This window comes from Oculina patagonica, chromosome 12 (genome assembly GCF_052425735.1).
Source record: "Oculina patagonica isolate OP01 chromosome 12, crgOcupat, whole genome shotgun sequence".
Taxonomy (NCBI): Eukaryota; Metazoa; Cnidaria; class Anthozoa; order Scleractinia; family Oculinidae; genus Oculina; species Oculina patagonica.
The window spans coordinates 6,582,379-6,600,310 of record NC_135769.1 but is presented as its reverse complement, the minus strand read 5'-3'; the positions used below and the strand labels follow the sequence as shown (position 1 = coordinate 6,600,310).

At 38.5% G+C, this 17,932-nt stretch overlaps 1 protein-coding gene across 2 annotated transcripts in view; it reads left to right on the top strand.

The window, feature by feature from the left end:
- LOC144631689 (uncharacterized) overlaps nucleotides 1-17,932 on the top strand; it is a 61,316-nt gene that overhangs the window by 24,668 nt on the left and 18,716 nt on the right. For both annotated transcript variants that reach the window (XM_078490186.1, XM_078490187.1), the window contains 17 exons: nucleotides 372-724; nucleotides 1,284-1,425; nucleotides 2,253-2,393; nucleotides 3,465-3,655; nucleotides 3,844-3,985; nucleotides 4,669-5,021; nucleotides 5,254-5,395; nucleotides 7,058-7,386; nucleotides 8,197-8,338; nucleotides 9,025-9,371; nucleotides 10,985-11,126; nucleotides 12,194-12,525; nucleotides 12,951-13,092; nucleotides 13,442-13,788; nucleotides 14,761-14,902; nucleotides 16,127-16,464; nucleotides 16,901-17,045. In XM_078490186.1, coding sequence (XP_078346312.1) covers nucleotides 372-724; nucleotides 1,284-1,425; nucleotides 2,253-2,393; nucleotides 3,465-3,655; nucleotides 3,844-3,985; nucleotides 4,669-5,021; nucleotides 5,254-5,395; nucleotides 7,058-7,386; nucleotides 8,197-8,338; nucleotides 9,025-9,371; nucleotides 10,985-11,126; nucleotides 12,194-12,525; nucleotides 12,951-13,092; nucleotides 13,442-13,788; nucleotides 14,761-14,902; nucleotides 16,127-16,464; nucleotides 16,901-17,045 — 3,870 coding nt within the window. The remainder of the gene's footprint in view (nucleotides 1-371; nucleotides 725-1,283; nucleotides 1,426-2,252; nucleotides 2,394-3,464; nucleotides 3,656-3,843; nucleotides 3,986-4,668; nucleotides 5,022-5,253; nucleotides 5,396-7,057; nucleotides 7,387-8,196; nucleotides 8,339-9,024; nucleotides 9,372-10,984; nucleotides 11,127-12,193; nucleotides 12,526-12,950; nucleotides 13,093-13,441; nucleotides 13,789-14,760; nucleotides 14,903-16,126; nucleotides 16,465-16,900; nucleotides 17,046-17,932) is intronic.

Here is a 17,932-nt window from a genome sequence, read left to right as displayed (position 1 = left end):
AAATTAGTATGTTGAAGGCATCGCAAGAGAGCCGTACGCTTTAGTGATTCTCAGTCTTAACGAGCAAATCATTAAGGAAAGGTTTCGTCCTTGGTCAGTTTGTAATATGTCCAGAAAGCTCCTGCATTGAAAGAAAGTGAATTTAAAGTGAACTCAAAATAAATGATAACTCACATTTTCATCAAATCGTTAGAATCGACGTTGTTGGTTTGTCTACGTCAAGGCTACATAGGCTCACAACATCTTTTAATTAAAAGAACAAGAACTCATGCCGTAATATGGTGAAAATGGACTGACCAAGCCCCCCCCCCCCCCCCCTGTAAAAAATAAAATTAAAAAAATGTGAGCTATATATAATTATGTACATGCAGGTTTTTCCACGCCAAAACCACCACAATGCATGGATGCCCTTGGAATGGAACACGGTCAAATACCAGACTCTGCTATCTCAGCCTCAAGCTCAGCCAATGCCAACACCTATGCTCCTTATGTCGGCAGACTGCATTTTCTTTCTTCCGGCAGTGGTAAATATGGTAGTTGGGCTGCAGGAGCTAACAATGTAAACCAGTGGTTTCAAGTTGATATGGGAAGTTGGACACAAATCTTGGCCGTGGCGATACAGGGAAGGCAAGATAGCAATCAGTGGGTGAAATCTTACAGTCTTTCATTCAGCTACGATGGTGTTTTTTGGGAGACTGTTAACAACGAACACGGTTTAAAACAGGTAGAGACATTTAATAAGTGGCATCCCTGTGCTTCAATAGAAACTTGGCAACAGAGTTCAATGAGCTAAGCGGTTGAGGTCCAATACATGCCTTTTAAGCTACAATCTTGGACAAAACTGTTGAAACACTTAGCAAATTTCCACTTATTTAGCCAACGGAGTTCAGTTTTGCAACCCCCCTTCCCCCCATTTCAATGTTGGTAATGCTTTAGTGTATTTAAAACAAAGCCTGTCGAGCCGCAAACCACAAGAAACAACATTGAGTAGGGGGGAGGGGGATAAGATATTTTAACCCGCTTGCAAGTCGAGTCATTTGCGAAAAATGTGTGAAATGCGTATGTGTCAACTAGTTTTGTCCAAGATTGTACCAACGATAACTACTCTTACATTCGTTATGGAGTGCATATGCTATATTTCAATTGAAGATCACACCCCGATTATAGAAATTTTAATAACGAGTTGCTCAATGCTTGGCAGTCTAAATTAAAAGCGTGAGGTCCGTTCATCTAATTAATTGAAAAAACGTTTTAATTATAATGCAATTATGGTTTGGTGTTAGGTTTTTACTGCCAACTCTGACCGCTACACAGTAGTAAGGAACAAACTATACAAGCCAGTTGTGACGCGCTACATCCGTATTCATCCAGAATCATGGAATGGGCATATTTCTATGAGGACAGAGTTTTATGGCTGCAAAAAAGGTAATGATTTTAGCAAAGGCATTTTTTGTATAATTATGAAACTACTCCAAATGTTACATGCCACTAGATCCGTAGTTAATAAATTATATTTTTTTTCCTGTGATAGTTACCTCCACTGTGAACGTTTAGGTGCATGTTAGGTGCATTTTTTTCCTCGCAAATGCATGAATAAACTTGTATTGCTGTCTTAAAATTACGGTTAATTTAACATATCAATTAGGTGGCTCTGCTCTGTTGAAAATGAAAATGAAAATATTGCTTAAAATTAATGAAAAAAATAAAAGAAATAAGTCAAAAGTATTATAAAACGTCACCATATTATGAATTTTCTCAATTGAAAAATGTCTTGGACAATTTGAGATAGGAAATCGAGAGCGATCATTCTAGTAGGCCCTTTGCAGAAACCTGTGATGTGGCCCTGTCAATCATAAAATATGATCCCAGTATAAATCGGATGCCAAAAAATGAATAAGGTTTGATGAAATAAATGAAATTGCCAATTGTCTGTTAACTGAATGTTGTAACGGCGTTTTTAAGGTTTGAAAACTAAAGAGGCAAGCTAGGCAATCCAGTAGTCAAATCCCTTAATTTTTTTTTTTTCAAACTTTCAACCTGCCATAAAATCCTGCGTTATTTGAACCATACCAGTTTCATAACGCAATTTATTCAAAGTCACGATGATAGGGCTCTCTAAGCGGCTAATTGTTTAAATTGTCTAAATTTGCCGCGCGTTTGCTATCGGGCAATATTCTAACATTGCAATGGTAAGAATATTAACAGTTTAGATAACGTAAATACATATAAATTATGTTGCTTTTTTGGAACAGGATTCGAAATCCCCAAAATAGTATGTGCTTCTGCTTTGGGAATGGAAAATGGCAAGATACCAGATTCAGCCATTGTAGCATCGTCGCGTTATAACCAATGGTGGGGACCGGAGCTTGCAAGGCTAAACAAGAAGCCAGAAGGTAATGGCTGTTTGAAATTTTAACAATTTAAATCAATAACCATAAATGCCAGGAGACTGGAGATAAAAATTCACCACAGAAGTGCTTGGCCCTTCGAAGTCAATGAGTGATTTTTTATTTTTATTTTCGGTGAGGTCATTTAGCATACACAATGTTAGTTAGACCGAGCATATTACAAAATACATGTAATCAAAAAGAATATCAACCAGTGTCGTACCCAGAATCTTCGGTACCATTGACCAGTTGCTGATCGACCTTAGAAAATTCGTATTGGAATTCCAAATAATAATTATATCGAGCTTACGTTTGAATTACGCTTGTCCAGCTTCCAAAAACATTGCACAATCCTGCTTTTTAAATAAAACAACTAAATCAATATCTTAATTGACCACTCCCCCAACAGGGCTTTTCAGGGCCATTGTTAACAAACACTGATTTAAACAAATATTGCAAATTTGGTGTTGAAAAAACCAGTGATTGTTATTTTCTTTTTAAATCAATCAAAACCGATCTTGAAACGCGACTTTTGAGAGTCGCTCGTTTCGTCGAGCTTGCGCAGCAAGGAGCGGAGACTAGAGGTACGAGATTGAATATCAACGATAAGGACGACGATAAGTGACAAGTACATGAAGTTAACGACATCGCACTACACAGCTTCGTTTAATAATATATTTTTTGTCATAAAAGATTACGTGGCAAATTTCAGCCCAGTTTTCCGGGCTGATATTTCAGCTTGTCTTCCAATAGAAATCTTCTTAAAAAGACGTTTGCGATTACAGGAAGAAAGTTTCATCCCGGGCTGAGATTCTCAGTTTTCGGCAAAACCTCGTGTAACCGCATTCAAATTCAGCCCGTGAAGAAAAAATGAGCTTACGGATGCGCGGTGACTTTTATTTTTTCAACGAAAGAAAATGGCGGCCATCAAAATTATTCAGTTTTAAAAGACATTAACCCGGGCTGAAATTCGCCATGTAATCCAGCTATGTTATCAAGATTAATTTCAATGTAACCGTATTTGTAAACTTAAATTTACTTTCTTTTATTTCTTATATTTCGTTTCTTTTATTTTAGGCAGTTTCCAAGGAGGATGGATTTCCCAATACCAGGACGCTTATCAGTACCTACAGATTGACTTGGGGAAGGTTACCAAAGTGACCCGGCTAGCTACTCAGGGGCGATATGACGCAGGCTGGTGGACAAAGACTTATACCCTGGATTACAGTGTAGATGGTGGAACATTCAAATCATACTCCAATGGCCAGGTACAGAGTTTATATAGGAATCTCGATTGGTACTTTACAACAAATAATCTTATCTACTACATTTAAGTTTTGTCAGGTAGGCTACGTCCACCTTAATTAAAAAAGAAAATTATTGTTAAACTGTGATGAAAGTAATACTAGAAAAGGGAGCCATCTAACTATCCTATAATATTATGATTTTTTTAAAGGTTCTGCAAGGCAACGAAGACTATCGTACTGCAATAGGAAGGATTCTTAACCCTCCAATCATTGCTCGATTTATTAAAATCAACGTTAAAACATTCGCCGGATATCCTACATTAAGAGTGGAGCTTTTTGGATGCACTGATGGTACGTATGTGCTTTAGGATTTTGTTCTTCAATGTTGGCCAATTTTCTAAGCTATCATGTGCATGTACCAATTTATAGTTGGGTCACTCCATTTGTTTACAGCGTATAAATTATAGCCACTTCCCTGTCTTTCCATTTTTACTCAAAGTTAGGAAGTGAAATGGAAAAGGAGAGTGAAAATCCCCTGAAAATTGAAACCTGAAGGGTGGGTAGCCCCTACCGTTAGATTGTCATTGCTGTTTCATGAAAACTTGCATATTTAAAGTTGTTAAGGACAAGTGATGGCCGATAGCTGCAATTTGGTCACAACCCATCGTTCTCCTTAGTTGCAAAATATAAACGTCAGAATACGAAATAACCTACGCAGCATCTCGACGAGTTCAAGATAAACGAAGATAGCACTCTTGGGACATAAATCGAGATTAATATTAATTTATCAAGATGCAAAATAATATTAAAATTAAGAGCCGACACCCTCTTTGAGAATCTCTAGAAACGTTGCCGACTCAACGATGAATGAGTTTTCTAACTACCGATTTCTCATTCCAGAAAGTGAAAACAAACCACATGTCATGTAGTTTATATTTATGTTAGTAACTAATTGCGACTACTTCTATAATTAATGATCCTAGAAAGGATAATTTCCATGTTTACAATTTTGTCTTAACGACATGTACATTTAGGTTTTCCCACGCCAAAACCACCACAATGCATGGATGCCCTTGGAATGGAAAGCGGCCAAATACCAGACTCTGCTGTCACAGCCTCAAGCTCAGCCAATGCCAACACCTATGCTCCTTATGTCGGCAGACTGCATTTTCTTTCTTCCGGCAGTGGTAAATACGGTAGTTGGGCTGCAGGAGCTAACAATGTAAACCAGTGGTTTCAAGTTGATTTTGGAAGCTGGACAAAGGTCTCAGCCGTTGCCACACAAGGAAGACAAGATGCCAATCAGTGGGTGAAATCTTACAGTCTTTCGTTCAGTTACGATGGTGTTTTCTGGGAGGTTGTTAACAACGAACAAGGCTTAAAACAGGTATAAAATGTTAGCTAAACATTTAAAATAAATTCTGCAAAGCTCAAGAATTCAAATCCGGATTTCAAATTACTCGCAGCTACTCGAAAAGAAATACTCGAAAAATGTTTTTACGCGTGCAATACCGTGGGCAACTCCACTATCACGTTTCGCAAGTGAGAATAATTTACAATACGTAACAATTAACAGCAACTTAATTCCACATAATTATTTGCATGCTATCTTTTTTTAGGTATTTACTGCCAACTCAGACCGATACACGTTAGTGAGGAACAACTTGTACCAACCAGTCATAACGCGGTACATCCGTATTCATCCAGAATCATGGAATGGACATATTTCTATGAGAACAGAGTTTTATGGCTGCAAAAAGGGTAAGAAATTTCATATACCTCAAGTTTACATATTTATTATATTGACAAAAAATAGCGAGCGATAACAAGGAAAATTCTTACTGGCTCCCTGACCGGAAATACAGACTGCTAAGATGGACAGCCCGCGAGGTACTCTCACTGTTGTCTTTTAAGTAGAGACGGACATAAACTGAAAACAAAGAATGGGAAAGACTAGAAATGACGAGATCAATAATGACATTAATGAACACCATCGACTAACGAACAATAGGATCGGTTGAGACTTTGCTCGCTGTATCACCTACAGAACAAAACGTTTCCAAAGATTGACTCAAAAAAGCTGGTACACTAACTTAAAGGGACCGTGTCACGGATTTTAGCCAAACTTTAGGCATAGGAAATGGTCATCAAAATCGTTTAAATATATAAATTAACCCTTTAAAACAGCGAAGGAATATTTAAATAAGACACCAAATGCAAAAGAAGGTACGGATGGCCAAAAGTGTCGAAGATTGAAACGGGTTGCGATATGGGTTTTTGAAATATGGTCCGGCGGAAAAGTTTTTAAAGTTAATCTAGCCTGCTTATAACTTTAAATTATAACGCCCGGGAGACACATTTGGCTGCAAAGAAGCTATGGTTTTGTCATTTAGAATCATAGAACTTGTTTCTTTGCAAACATTTAGTTTCATAGCGGATGTTTGGCAAAATTTAATAACATAAAATTAACTTAGCCGTGACACGGTCCCTTTAATTTGAACTAACCCAACTCAACAAATACCAGCAGCTTGCAGCACCTTGCAAGTGACTTATTCATAACTTCAACAAAACGGACCGACGAACTTTGACTTTAAATGAGCCACGCCACGGACAACGCATCTTGAAAAAAATGGCATTTTTTTTTTCAAGTTTTTCGATGATTCGATCGTAGTCAGTTTTAATCTTCGTCAGTCGATTTAGGAAACCATCCTTGTTTATTTTTGCGTTTTTATTACTCCTTTGTTGTTTTCTATGCTAGACGTACAGTTATTATTTTTAGGTTTCCTTCAATTTGAAAGTAATCAGAAAAATTGTATAATTACTTAAAATATCGTCACACTGCAGGAACTACGGACGGATCGATACTCTCAGCAACAAACCGATCATCGTGTTGCATACAGCCAATGAAACGGCGGCAGAACTGTCCAATGTTAGTTTTAACAACTGTTTGCTTGACTCTGATGATGAGGTCCGCTCAGGTCATCGAAACTTCATTTAACAACGCAACAAATCCTTTAAAGAACTACCCTCGCCTAAACGATTGCACTAGATGATCTAATAAGTTTACTTGAATATCTGTTTCAACCTTTTGGGAAGTGCCTTAGAAATGAGTAACGAGCTTAATAAACATTGTCGCTCAGAGCTGAAAACGAACGTTTAGAATTTACTTATTTGAGTTCTATAAAGTTTTTAAGGATACACTTACAGCCATACACATTTTTTTTTAAAAAAAAAAACTTCCATACAGCTGTATAATTATAAGATTTGTCTTCCAGTATACGCGCAAAGTTTATCGTAAACTAAACGACCAGAAAAAAACAAACAAACAAACAAAATACCAACTTGAAGGCAACCCTAATTTAATCGCGGCACGCTTTTATTTTTGATTTCACGTTACGTTGCTTTTCATTGTCTTTTACATAGGATTCGACCCACCAACGATTGTCTGCGCAGATGCTCTTGGTATGCAAAGTGGAGAAATTCCTGATTCCGCCATGAAATCGTCTTCCGACTATAACCAGTACTTTGGGCCTGAAAGAAGCCGATTAAACAAGGTAAAGGAGGGTAGTTTTTACGGTGGATGGGCATCAAAGCACGCCGATGTTGGACAGTGGCTACAAATAGACTTGGGAAAGATTACAAAGGTCACCAGGATCGCGACTCAGGGAAGACAAGATGCCAACTGGTGGGTCACCAAGTTTACACTGAGCTACAGCGATGGTGCAAAATTTAAGTCTTACAAAAATGGCGAGGTGTGTATAAAATAACTTTTACAGTAGTCTAGTTAACCTTAATTTACTTTAGAACACACACGTTAACGGTTTGAGAGCCGGTTTATTTACTAAATGTTGTTCGTCTAGGTCATTAATTGAGCTGTGATGAAACGCCTCATACGGCGAGGACCGTTTAGTATATTTATCCAATAATGCTAACTAGTTCAATTTGCGCAGGCGGTTGATTTCCTTGTGTCATCATTAGCATGTGTGCTAATAAGTGTTATTAGCATGTTCAGCCAATAACAAATTAATTGTTTTGTTTGCTTTTCGGTGGGTCTCCTTTACCTTCCAAGGTAGTTGTATTTTGGGAACAGTGGTCTTTTTTCTGATGGATAATGTTTTGCTGGAGTTCACTGTTTTGTGGTATTGTTTTCCTTCGACATCTACGTTACGGTTAATACAGACAAAGCTGAAAGAGAAAACTTTCATCTCAGGCTGAGACTGTCATTTTTTCCCACCGGAATTAGACATTTAAAGTGGCTATAGCAACGTTAAGACCGTTATGCTTTAGATCTGACCCAACAGATCTCGTTTCATGCGTCAAATAGATAGCTCATTTTGTAATATTTTACAATTAAAACACTTTATAAGAAAGTGTTACTAACAGAATCGTTTTCATACTACGCGTGTTCTTCTTTTGATTGTCTTATATTCAGCCTTTAGAAAACTTAAAATTGTATACAAGTTAGAGATTCAGGGAATTAAATTGAGGTCTTTTCACAATATCTTACATGAATGTCGAAAATGTTATTCAATTTTCTTGTAAATGTTGCTGTTGTCTTAAAGGAGATCAAAGGAAATATGGACAGGAATACAGCAGAGGGTCGCATTCTAGATCAGCCAATCATAGCGCGGTATATAAGAATTCATCCCAAGACATGGTCAGGACACATCTGCATGAGGGTGGAATTGTTTGGCTGCAGGAAAGGTACCCTTGTTGCATTGGTATATTTTATAATACTCTATAACTGATTTTTAAGAGCGCTCTGATTGGCTTAATAGCTAAGTGGTCTCTGTATACATGTTTAGTTTTGTTTGCTGATCATTGTTTTGGTAAATGCCAGTGTTTCGTATATTGGAGGAGGTGGTTGTTAAGGCAGTTTTATCACTTGTTTTTGACTTCAGTTGGAAGCATTTATTTTGTATTCTCCTTGCCTTAACTGACTTTGTTTTGTCCTCTTTCTTGTATTCAACTTAATTGCGGGTAATTGTCTGTTTTGTGAGTTTACTCTTTTTTCCCCATCTACTGGCATAATCGACAGAGTAAAGTTTGTTATGGCCCTGGGAGCTATTTTTTGCCTTGATTTCTATTCACAGAACATGGTGCTAAACCACAAATCAAAGCGCGATACTTATTTTTATGCTTGTGGACTTAAGTTCCTTGGTCGCCGGCTTATTATTCTTTAATAAAACCTTCTGATAGAAAGCCTCATTACATGCACTGCTTTTTTAATACGGAAAACCAAGTGCGTAAGTTCCGCGGCTTGCCGAGCACACAGCAAGCTAGACAGGTTAGAGTATCCAGTTACATATAGCTCACTTTGATCTCGCTCGCTATCGACTTTGATAATTAGGCTGTTTTACAGCTAAACCTTACTTTTTTTAACCGACCAGGTTTTACTCCAGGAGAGACTGAAAAATGTAAGAAAATACTTGGAATGCAAAACTACCAAATCCCAGACTCTGCCCTCAGCGCCTCCACTTCATACAATATCAACTCCATGGGACCAGCAAACGGAAGACTGCATTTCCAGGCAAAAAGCGGCAAGTACGGCGCTTGGGCCGTGTCAAAGAATGACCAGTTCCAGTGGTTTGCAGTCGACTTTGGAAATTTTGCGAAGGTGACGGGAATAGCGACTCAAGGAAGGCAAGATGGGAACTGGTGGGTTAAGACCTACAGCCTTTCGTTTAGCTACGACGGTGTTTTCTTTGAAGACTACAAGGAAAGTAACGTTAAGAAGGTAAGCAACGTTTTGTATCTTAAAAGAATGGATTTGAACGAATGAAACAAAAACAAAAAATTTTACTTGTTTGAAAAGTCGATAGGTTCTGATTAAGGCCCCAAAGAGTCAAGCCACATAAGTTTTGTTTTTCTCAAGGAAAACAATCTGTTGAAAATAAGTATTGAACTATTGAAAAGAAATAAGTTACTCTACATTCTGGACATAGTGAGTCTTTGTTAGCACAAACAAATCATAATGATAAACGTGCTCGAGGTTGAACAAATACTCAACATTTCGTTTAAGAATTTGTGAGATCAAGTTTCAGATCACCAAGTGATTGGATTGAACACAGGGGTCCCAAACGCTGCATTAGTTATTCATAATCTTAAAATAAAAATGTTCTAATTTACCTGCGTTCCTGTGTCTTTTTTCACCGGTTTGGAGGCGATTTGAATCAGAGTGAAGGCGGTTTACGTTGCGAGTCTCAAACGGTAATCGGTCTGTCGCAATGTCAATACGACGCGCCTCAAGTTTCAATTATTATTAACTCAAGTTACTAACACCATTAACTATTAACGACCGTTAAATGGAAACACGAAACTCCCCGCGAGGAGAGTTAATAGTTAATGGTGTTAGTAACTTGAGTTAATAATAATTGAAACTTGAGGCGCGTCGTATTGACATTGCGACAGACCGATTACCGTTTGAGACTCGCAACGTAAACCGCCTTCGCTCTGATTCAAATCGCCTCCAAACCGGTGAAAAAAGACACAGGAACGTAGGTAAATTAGAACATTTTTATTTTAAGATTATGAATAACTAATACAGCGTTTGGGTCCCCTGTGGATTGAAGGTCACCTAACGTTTTTAGCATGAGAAGGTGTGGCTCGAGACCTAGTTGCATACGTTTACTTTCGTCATGCTGTCATGGCTGAGGCTAATGACAAGTGCCTGTACTTTTAGGTGCGCACTGGTATTCAGCTGCTGCACTGTAATGGGTTCTTCTTCTCTTGGATCTTAAAAACAGACCATTAGATGGAAACGACATTTTTAATTTGTTTGCTCAAATTTTGTTACAGTTCTGTTTTTGATTTTATCCATTTCGTCTGTAGTCGTACCTGTGATAATTAAAAATCGGTCCCATTTGTTAATCATTCGTTTGATGGCAAAGAAAGTTGACTCCACTCACTCCTCTTTCATTATTTATCTTTCTATTATCTCTCTAGCCGTTTTTAATAGCAGCAATGAATATATCTTCTATAATATTTATTCATGTCGTAGCTAGTACCATGATGCGTACATGCAAATATATTTCCGCCATGAAGGATTGTGTGTGCTGTTTTGAATGAATTTGCAACTGTTTTTTAGTAGTTTAATATAAGTTTACTACCATTGATGTATTTCCTTGGTGCCCTCTGAAATTGTTATAACAGTAATACAGTTGATGATCTTGGCCACAATACATGTATGTTTTTGGCCCTTCACAAAGTTAAAAAATGAGCCTTAGCCTTTGTCGGGGCTCAAAACATATCTCGCCCGCAAACATCACCTCCATTGTTGTGTAACAATTAATGCGAAAAAAAAAACCATTTATGTTAGTGCAGTTTTGAAGCTCCGTTTTTCCTTCCCAGGTTTTTGCTGGAAACACTGATCGCTACACCATCGTTAGCCATGACCTTCAGAATCCCATTATTGCAAAAGTCATCCGAATAAACCCAATTACGTGGCAGGGCTACATCTCTTTGCGAGCTGAATTCTATGGCTGCAGAGAAGGTAAGAATAAATAGCCGTCTATAACAATTTCTTCATCTCTGTCATCTTGTTCGTTTTCTTAATTGGGATTAAGCTTGGTAGGGAGTAATCTAATTAAAAATCGAACATCAAATTTTGCTTCATTACCACTTTTTAAAAATCCGTTAGCATTAACTTCCGTCATTAGCATATTTTACAGACTGTGCGTTATTCTTATCGCAATGCTTTTGATTTTTGATATCAATCATGGGTAGATTTGTAAGGGTTATAATAATATACATACAAACATTTCTGCATGCTCATTGGCTGAGAGCACGTCAATTAATCCCAAACAGTGCAGAAAGTTGAAATTGAGTGCAAAAAGTTGAAATTGAGTGCAGAAAGTTGAAATTAAATTGATTGACAGGAAAGTCGGAAAACGCGGCAAAACAAAATGGCGGCCGCTATCAGAGGGTTTGAGAGAGCAAAAATCGAGCAAAAACATAACGATTCATGAAAAGTTTGACCGATTTAACGAAAGTTATAAGTATGCAAACCAAAGTACTAGGAAGTGGACGTTTGTACAGCAAAAGAAAGGCTTTACGAAACTACTGAATCAATCGTGGATTTTCTTACCCGACGGCTCGTAAAGAACAAAGATTACTAGCGTGAATTAAAGTTGGACATTTCAGCCCAAACCAATACAACTGAATAAGGATAAAAGCACCTGATAATGCATGACAGAGAGATTTAAAATTCCCTAGTGGTATCTGGATTTTATAAAGCCCGGCTCTCCGATATGTTTAAGAACGAATCCGAAAGGTAAGCCACTGAACAGGTTCTGTTTGTCATCCACTTCAAGTGAAATTTTTGTATGTGTATTATTAACAAGTAATCGCATGATTTTTCTTGTACAATTTGGCATAAATCAGCACTCGTAAATTTTTCAAAGACTACAAAAAATTTACTCGTGCTGATTTATCCCAAATTGCACTTGAAATCATGTAATTACCTATACATATTCTCTTTTCTCTAAGTATTGAAAACTCCTGTTCAGATATACTGATAGAAGTATTGTACTTTGCTTCGTTTCGCACTTCATCCTTTAGGTTTCAAGAATCCAGAGATTGTTTGCGCGACAGCTCTTGGTTTGGAAAACGGTCAAATACCCAACAGTGCAATGGTGTCGTCTTCGCAGTACAATCAGTACTATGGACCAGAAAGAGCAAGGTTGCGCGAAGTGACTGAAGGAAGCTTTATCGGTGGATGGTCCCCGAAGGCAGCTAATACAGGGGAATGGATTCAATTTGATCTGAGCAAGGATACCAAAGTCACCAGGATTGCTATTCAGGGTCGTGACAATGCTAACTGGTGGACCACCAGCTACTCGCTTTCCTATAGAGTTAATGGCGGAAGCTACGAGCCATACAATAATGGTCAGGTATGTGCCATAATATTTATCAAAAATTGTGTAGCGCTCACTCTACATTCGACCCTTGTGATAGTTCAAGAATGAGATTCCTTTAATTCTCTGAGAAGACACTTAACATACGTAAAAAAATATTGCTCGTGTTCATCGGCTATTTGTGTTGTGAAACAGTCGGATCAACACACTGGGGCTGAAACTTCTTTGAAACATCTAACGACATCGTTTTTGTTTTTAAAGCTTTAACGTAAATAAAACATATTCCCATTTTCGCAGTAAAAATTTGCCTAGATCCTAGTTCCCATATTACCCCTTCAGGCCCTCTTTCGATAAGAATTAAGCATATCGTGTTTCATAAGGTGCATATGTTTTTTAATACCTACGTAATGGTAATGAACATGATGGTGTGAATATTTTCAATTGTCTTGATATATTTTCAGATATTTCCAGGCAACAGAGACAGAAATACCCCAGAAGGTAGCATAATTAACCCACCGATCATTGCGCGCTTCATCAAGATTCATCCCAAGACATGGAGTGGCCACATTGCATTGCGAGTGGAACTTTTCGGATGTAGGGAAGGTGATTATCCTGATTAACATTTAACGTCTCCAGTGGAATGTCTGCAGGCATTGAAAGTTCATGAGGAGAATATGTTGTTTCAGTACGGCTTATCGTTTACATAACGCATTTTACCCGGGCCGGGTTAGGTATTTAGGAACGCATATAATAGGTCCGAGCAAGAGGAGAGATTTTGGTTCGTCACGGATAAGGCACAGTCATTTACATTGCAAAATTTATCCTTGACGAACTAATTTCTGGGGCACGCGTTCTATTGTTACCCGAGCCGTGTCAAAAATGTTCTGTCGTGTCAATAGGCCTTTTGTGTGGATGATGTCCATTTCTCATTTCTCTTACTTTCTTGTTAAAGGATTTACTACCCCAAAGCCACCAACCTGTGTAGCCGCTCTTGGAATGCAAAATAACCAGATACCAGACTCCGCCTTAAGGGCATCAACGTCATACAATGTAAACTCGATGGGTCCAAGGAACGGACGGTTGCATTTCCAGGCAAAATCAGGCCAGTACGGAGCTTGGGCTGTCTCCGCAAACAATGAGTTCCAATACTTTGAAGTTAGCTTCGGTGACTGGACCCAGGTTACAAAGGTGGCGACTCAAGGAAGACAGGATGGAAATTGGTGGGTCAAGAGCTACAGTCTTAGTTACAGCTACGATGGTGTGTTCTTTGAGGACTACAAGGAAGATAACGTAGTGAAGGTACTTTGTTTGCATTCAGTGTTTCTTTACGTGTTTCTATTGACGTGGTGATTTTAACTCTACGCTGTGAGGTACTTCAGTAGAACCCCGGTAACTCGAACTCTGAAGGGAAACGAAAAACAGTTCGAGTTAGCGGGTTTTCCAGTTATCGGGGTCGATTGAATATATAATTTGCCAAGTTAATAATTGATAGTTTGCTGATTTTTCGCACTTCAGTATACAGTACAGTGCAAAGTGAACTTATCTTGCCAGAAACTCTAACACGAGCATACATTCTTATAATAAGAGTGGAACATGGCTGTCAAATACGTGATCTGTTCGTTGCTCTAATCAATGGGCAACTGCGGCGAGTTGCAAGAACCGGAATTCGAGTTATCGGGGTAAATTTGACCCAAATTTTGTTCAAGGGAAACGAAATTTCGTTCGAGGTAGCGGGGTTTTCAAGTTATCCGAGTTCGAGTTAACCGAGTAAAAATGACTGAAAAGTGGGGTCAAATCCAAGGGAAATGGAAGTTAGTTCGAGTTAGCGGGGTTGTTCGAGTTATCCGAGTTCGAGTTACCGGGGTTCTACTGTACTTTAAGTGTATTTATCAAATATTTTATGGTCTCGATAAAAGCAGGGCAAACTATTCTGGGGTTAACCTTGCGATGAACTATAGCTAGAATCACATCAAGGGAGAAGAAATGTGCGCGGGTCGTTAGTAATGCTACGGTTACCGGGCTAAGCCCCGTCCTGATAGGTTACTACACCCAAACACAGACTTTATCTTTTACTATTAATAAACTAGGTTCCTAGTCTTCTTATTTACACTACTGAAATGCCGTGTCTATGTTGTGGTTCAATTTTTTTTCCATTGTTTTTGGATATGGTAATGTAGGATAATGAGTTGAAAACAAAGGATCGAAAATAAAATTTGAACCAAGAAAAAAGATTGAAACACAACATCTACTTTTTTCTATCCTTGTTTTAAGGTGTTTGTAGGAAATAGTGATCGATACTCAGTGGTGACACACACTTTAAAGAATCCCATCATAACCCGCTACCTTCGAATCAAGCCCAAGACTTGGAATGGTTACATATCGTTACGTGCAGAGTTCTATGGCTGCAGGCAAGGTACAATACATTTTCGCTTACAGTAGAGTATTTTCCATTCATTTTATTACCTTAAAGCCTGTTTCTGTGGTTATTGATCAGAAGTTTCTGTTGTACAATGGTTACGTTTCAATCCTATTCTTTCCGAAGCTCTTAAAATCAGTAGTGCAGCAACTCTCTTAAGGTCGGAACACACTAGGCGACACGTCGCTGCAACACGTCGCGGCGACATGTTGCTGCGACATGTCGCTTCGTGTGACATGGTGCATTCTTGGGACAAACCAGTCGCTGCGACAAAATTTTGTCGCTGCGATGTGTCGCACGAATTCAAACTGGTTTGAATTCGTGGGACACATCGATATCGCAGCGACAAAATGAGCGATAGCGGTGTTGTCGCAGCGTGTGTACACGTCTGCGACAAATCGCTGCAACAAGTTGCTGCGACAAATTATAAATTATCCAATGAGAGAGCGTCATGTATTTTCGCCGTATTGAATTGGAAAACTAGTTCACATTCCCACCCTTCCAAATTCGCTGTTTGTGCACCGAACAAACACCTTGTCGCAGCGACTTGTTTTGAAGCAGTACACACGGAGCGACTCGTCGCAGCGAACTGTTGCAGCGACCTGTCGCATAGTGTGTCCCGACCTTTAAACTTTTAATTCTACAGGTCCTCTAGTGTAGCAGTTGCTATTGTCTTGGGGGCTAGGGGCATTGTTCCTGTTGTTTGTTCTATTATTCTCTCGAAAGGTAGTTGACCATTTATGCTAGACCTTAAGACTAAATGTCTTATCACACTTATGAATTACTCACAACAAAAAACAAAGGAATTTATTTTCAATGAGAACTATCCAGGTCACTTTGGATTTACAAAATCTTGCTTTCACTTCGAGTTTGTCTATCCCGATCAAAATGGCCACTCATTCTGTAGGTATACATTTAAGACATATGAAACATCACTACGAGGAATAATAGGTCAATAAGTCGTCATATTCATCGACCTTTTTGCATTCGTTTTCAAATAGTGAAGTAATCGAAGATGTTACGTGATAGTATAACGTATTCTAGCCGATTTTTTAAAGCAACACATGGGTGAAAAAAGCTAAGAAACAAAAAAAGAAAAGCATTTTTATCAAACAAAACAATTTTGACCAATTTGGGAACATTTATTGCGATGTATGATAACATAATAACAAGCTGGAAGAACTTTCGTTTATGTACTTAGATTGACTCTTTTAATTAAAGGTTTTACACCGCCGCAAATCACATGCAAGGATCCCCTTGGTATTGAAAGTGGAAAAATTCCAAGTACCTCGATTGTTGCGTCATCACAGTACAATCAGTATTGGGGTCCAGACCGCGGCAGGCTGAGGACAGTAACGGAGGGAAGCTATGGAGGAGGCTGGGCTGCTCAGTACAGTGACAAGTACCAGTATCTCATTTTTGACTTGGGCAAGGTTACTAAGGTGACAGCTGTCGCTACTCAAGGACGATCCGATGCTAACTGGATGGTAACGAGCTACACCTTGGCCTACAGTGTGGATGGCGGTTCTTTCACCAATTACGGTGATGGGGATGGCCAGGCAAGTCTGAAATCCTTCCCTCTGTCAATTGAAGTATCTGTATGAGTTTATTTATAAATATTCATTCAGCCAGATTTTAGTGTATTTAAATAACAAGCGAATAATTTTGCATTGGCGAGGACGGTTCCATTAGCAATGGAGGGTTCCATTAGCGATGCTCATATAATGCGATGAGAATTTGCTTTTAAGACTGCATTTTGCTTTATGAGAGAATTTAAATAATACCATTAGAGTGTCAGAGCGTAAAAACGCTTTTTTAATATACAAATAACTTTTAAACATCGCGTTTAAACTAGTACAAGCTGAAATCGTTTTAGGGGGCTTAAGCGTATGCGAGTTACGTTTCGTGAAAAGGGGCATGTTTGCTCTCCATGTGTCCAAAATATTAATGCTCTGAGACGAAATTATTGACCTCCTGGCTATATCTCTTCATCAGGTATTTAACGGCAACAACCTTGACAGAAATGAGCCTGTTGGTAATAATATCGAGCCAGCCATCACCGCACGCTTTATACAAATTCGGCCGAGAACTTGGAAGGGACATATAAGCATGCGTGTTGAGTTCTATGGGTGCACCTCAGGTAAGTAAGACTATCTGGTAACAAACTGATAACTGCGTATCTGGTAACTATCCGCATTTTATTGAAAACGGACAGTAGATTTTTTTTTCAAGCCATTTTTTTTTTCATTGTGGTTGATAAGACAATTTTATTTACATTCTGAAGTCAAGAAGATCGACCAAAGTGACTGTAACTTTGTTTGCACAATAGAATTACTATAATTATACAGCCGAGTATATCCATCAATACTTAATTACATAAATACGAGGCGCATAAGTAAATGTGAATCATCATTATCATCATCGGTCCTTTTCGCGCCATTGGACGAATAAGCCCTCTGTAGTATCTTTCCAAAGGGAGCGGTGTTGCGCCGCCTTTTGGATGTTATTCAGGTCAGGTGCAAGGACTGAACTAAAACATGGATTTGAATGCTCACATCCATATTACTATCTCTCACCGAAAGATCTTAACTAAAAGATTGAACAGGTTGATGTCTAAAAAAAATATGCCAGGGTGTACCAATTTTTTCGTCGTACTGTAGGCTCGTATGGTTTGTTAAAGGCATTTACGAATACCATACATGTGATATATTTCACCATTATACCACTGCCAGTTGTGGGAATGATAAGCAAAACCTTTTTTTTGCGGATCCATATAATTAAAGGACGCTTAAGAACGTTATCGCAACATAACAACATCAAGTATCGTCAATTCCTAAATTTACGTAAAATTAAACTCGAAAACCATTCGGCGAAAGCTAACATCCAAGGAAATGAAAATGATCTGGCCTTTCGCAAGACAGATTCAAATCACCTTAGTCCGATCGGATCGGTAAAAATTGTTCTTGAAATTTAAGGATCTAAAACGAAGGTAACAAACAAGAAGAACAAGGGAAGGGTAGAAAAATT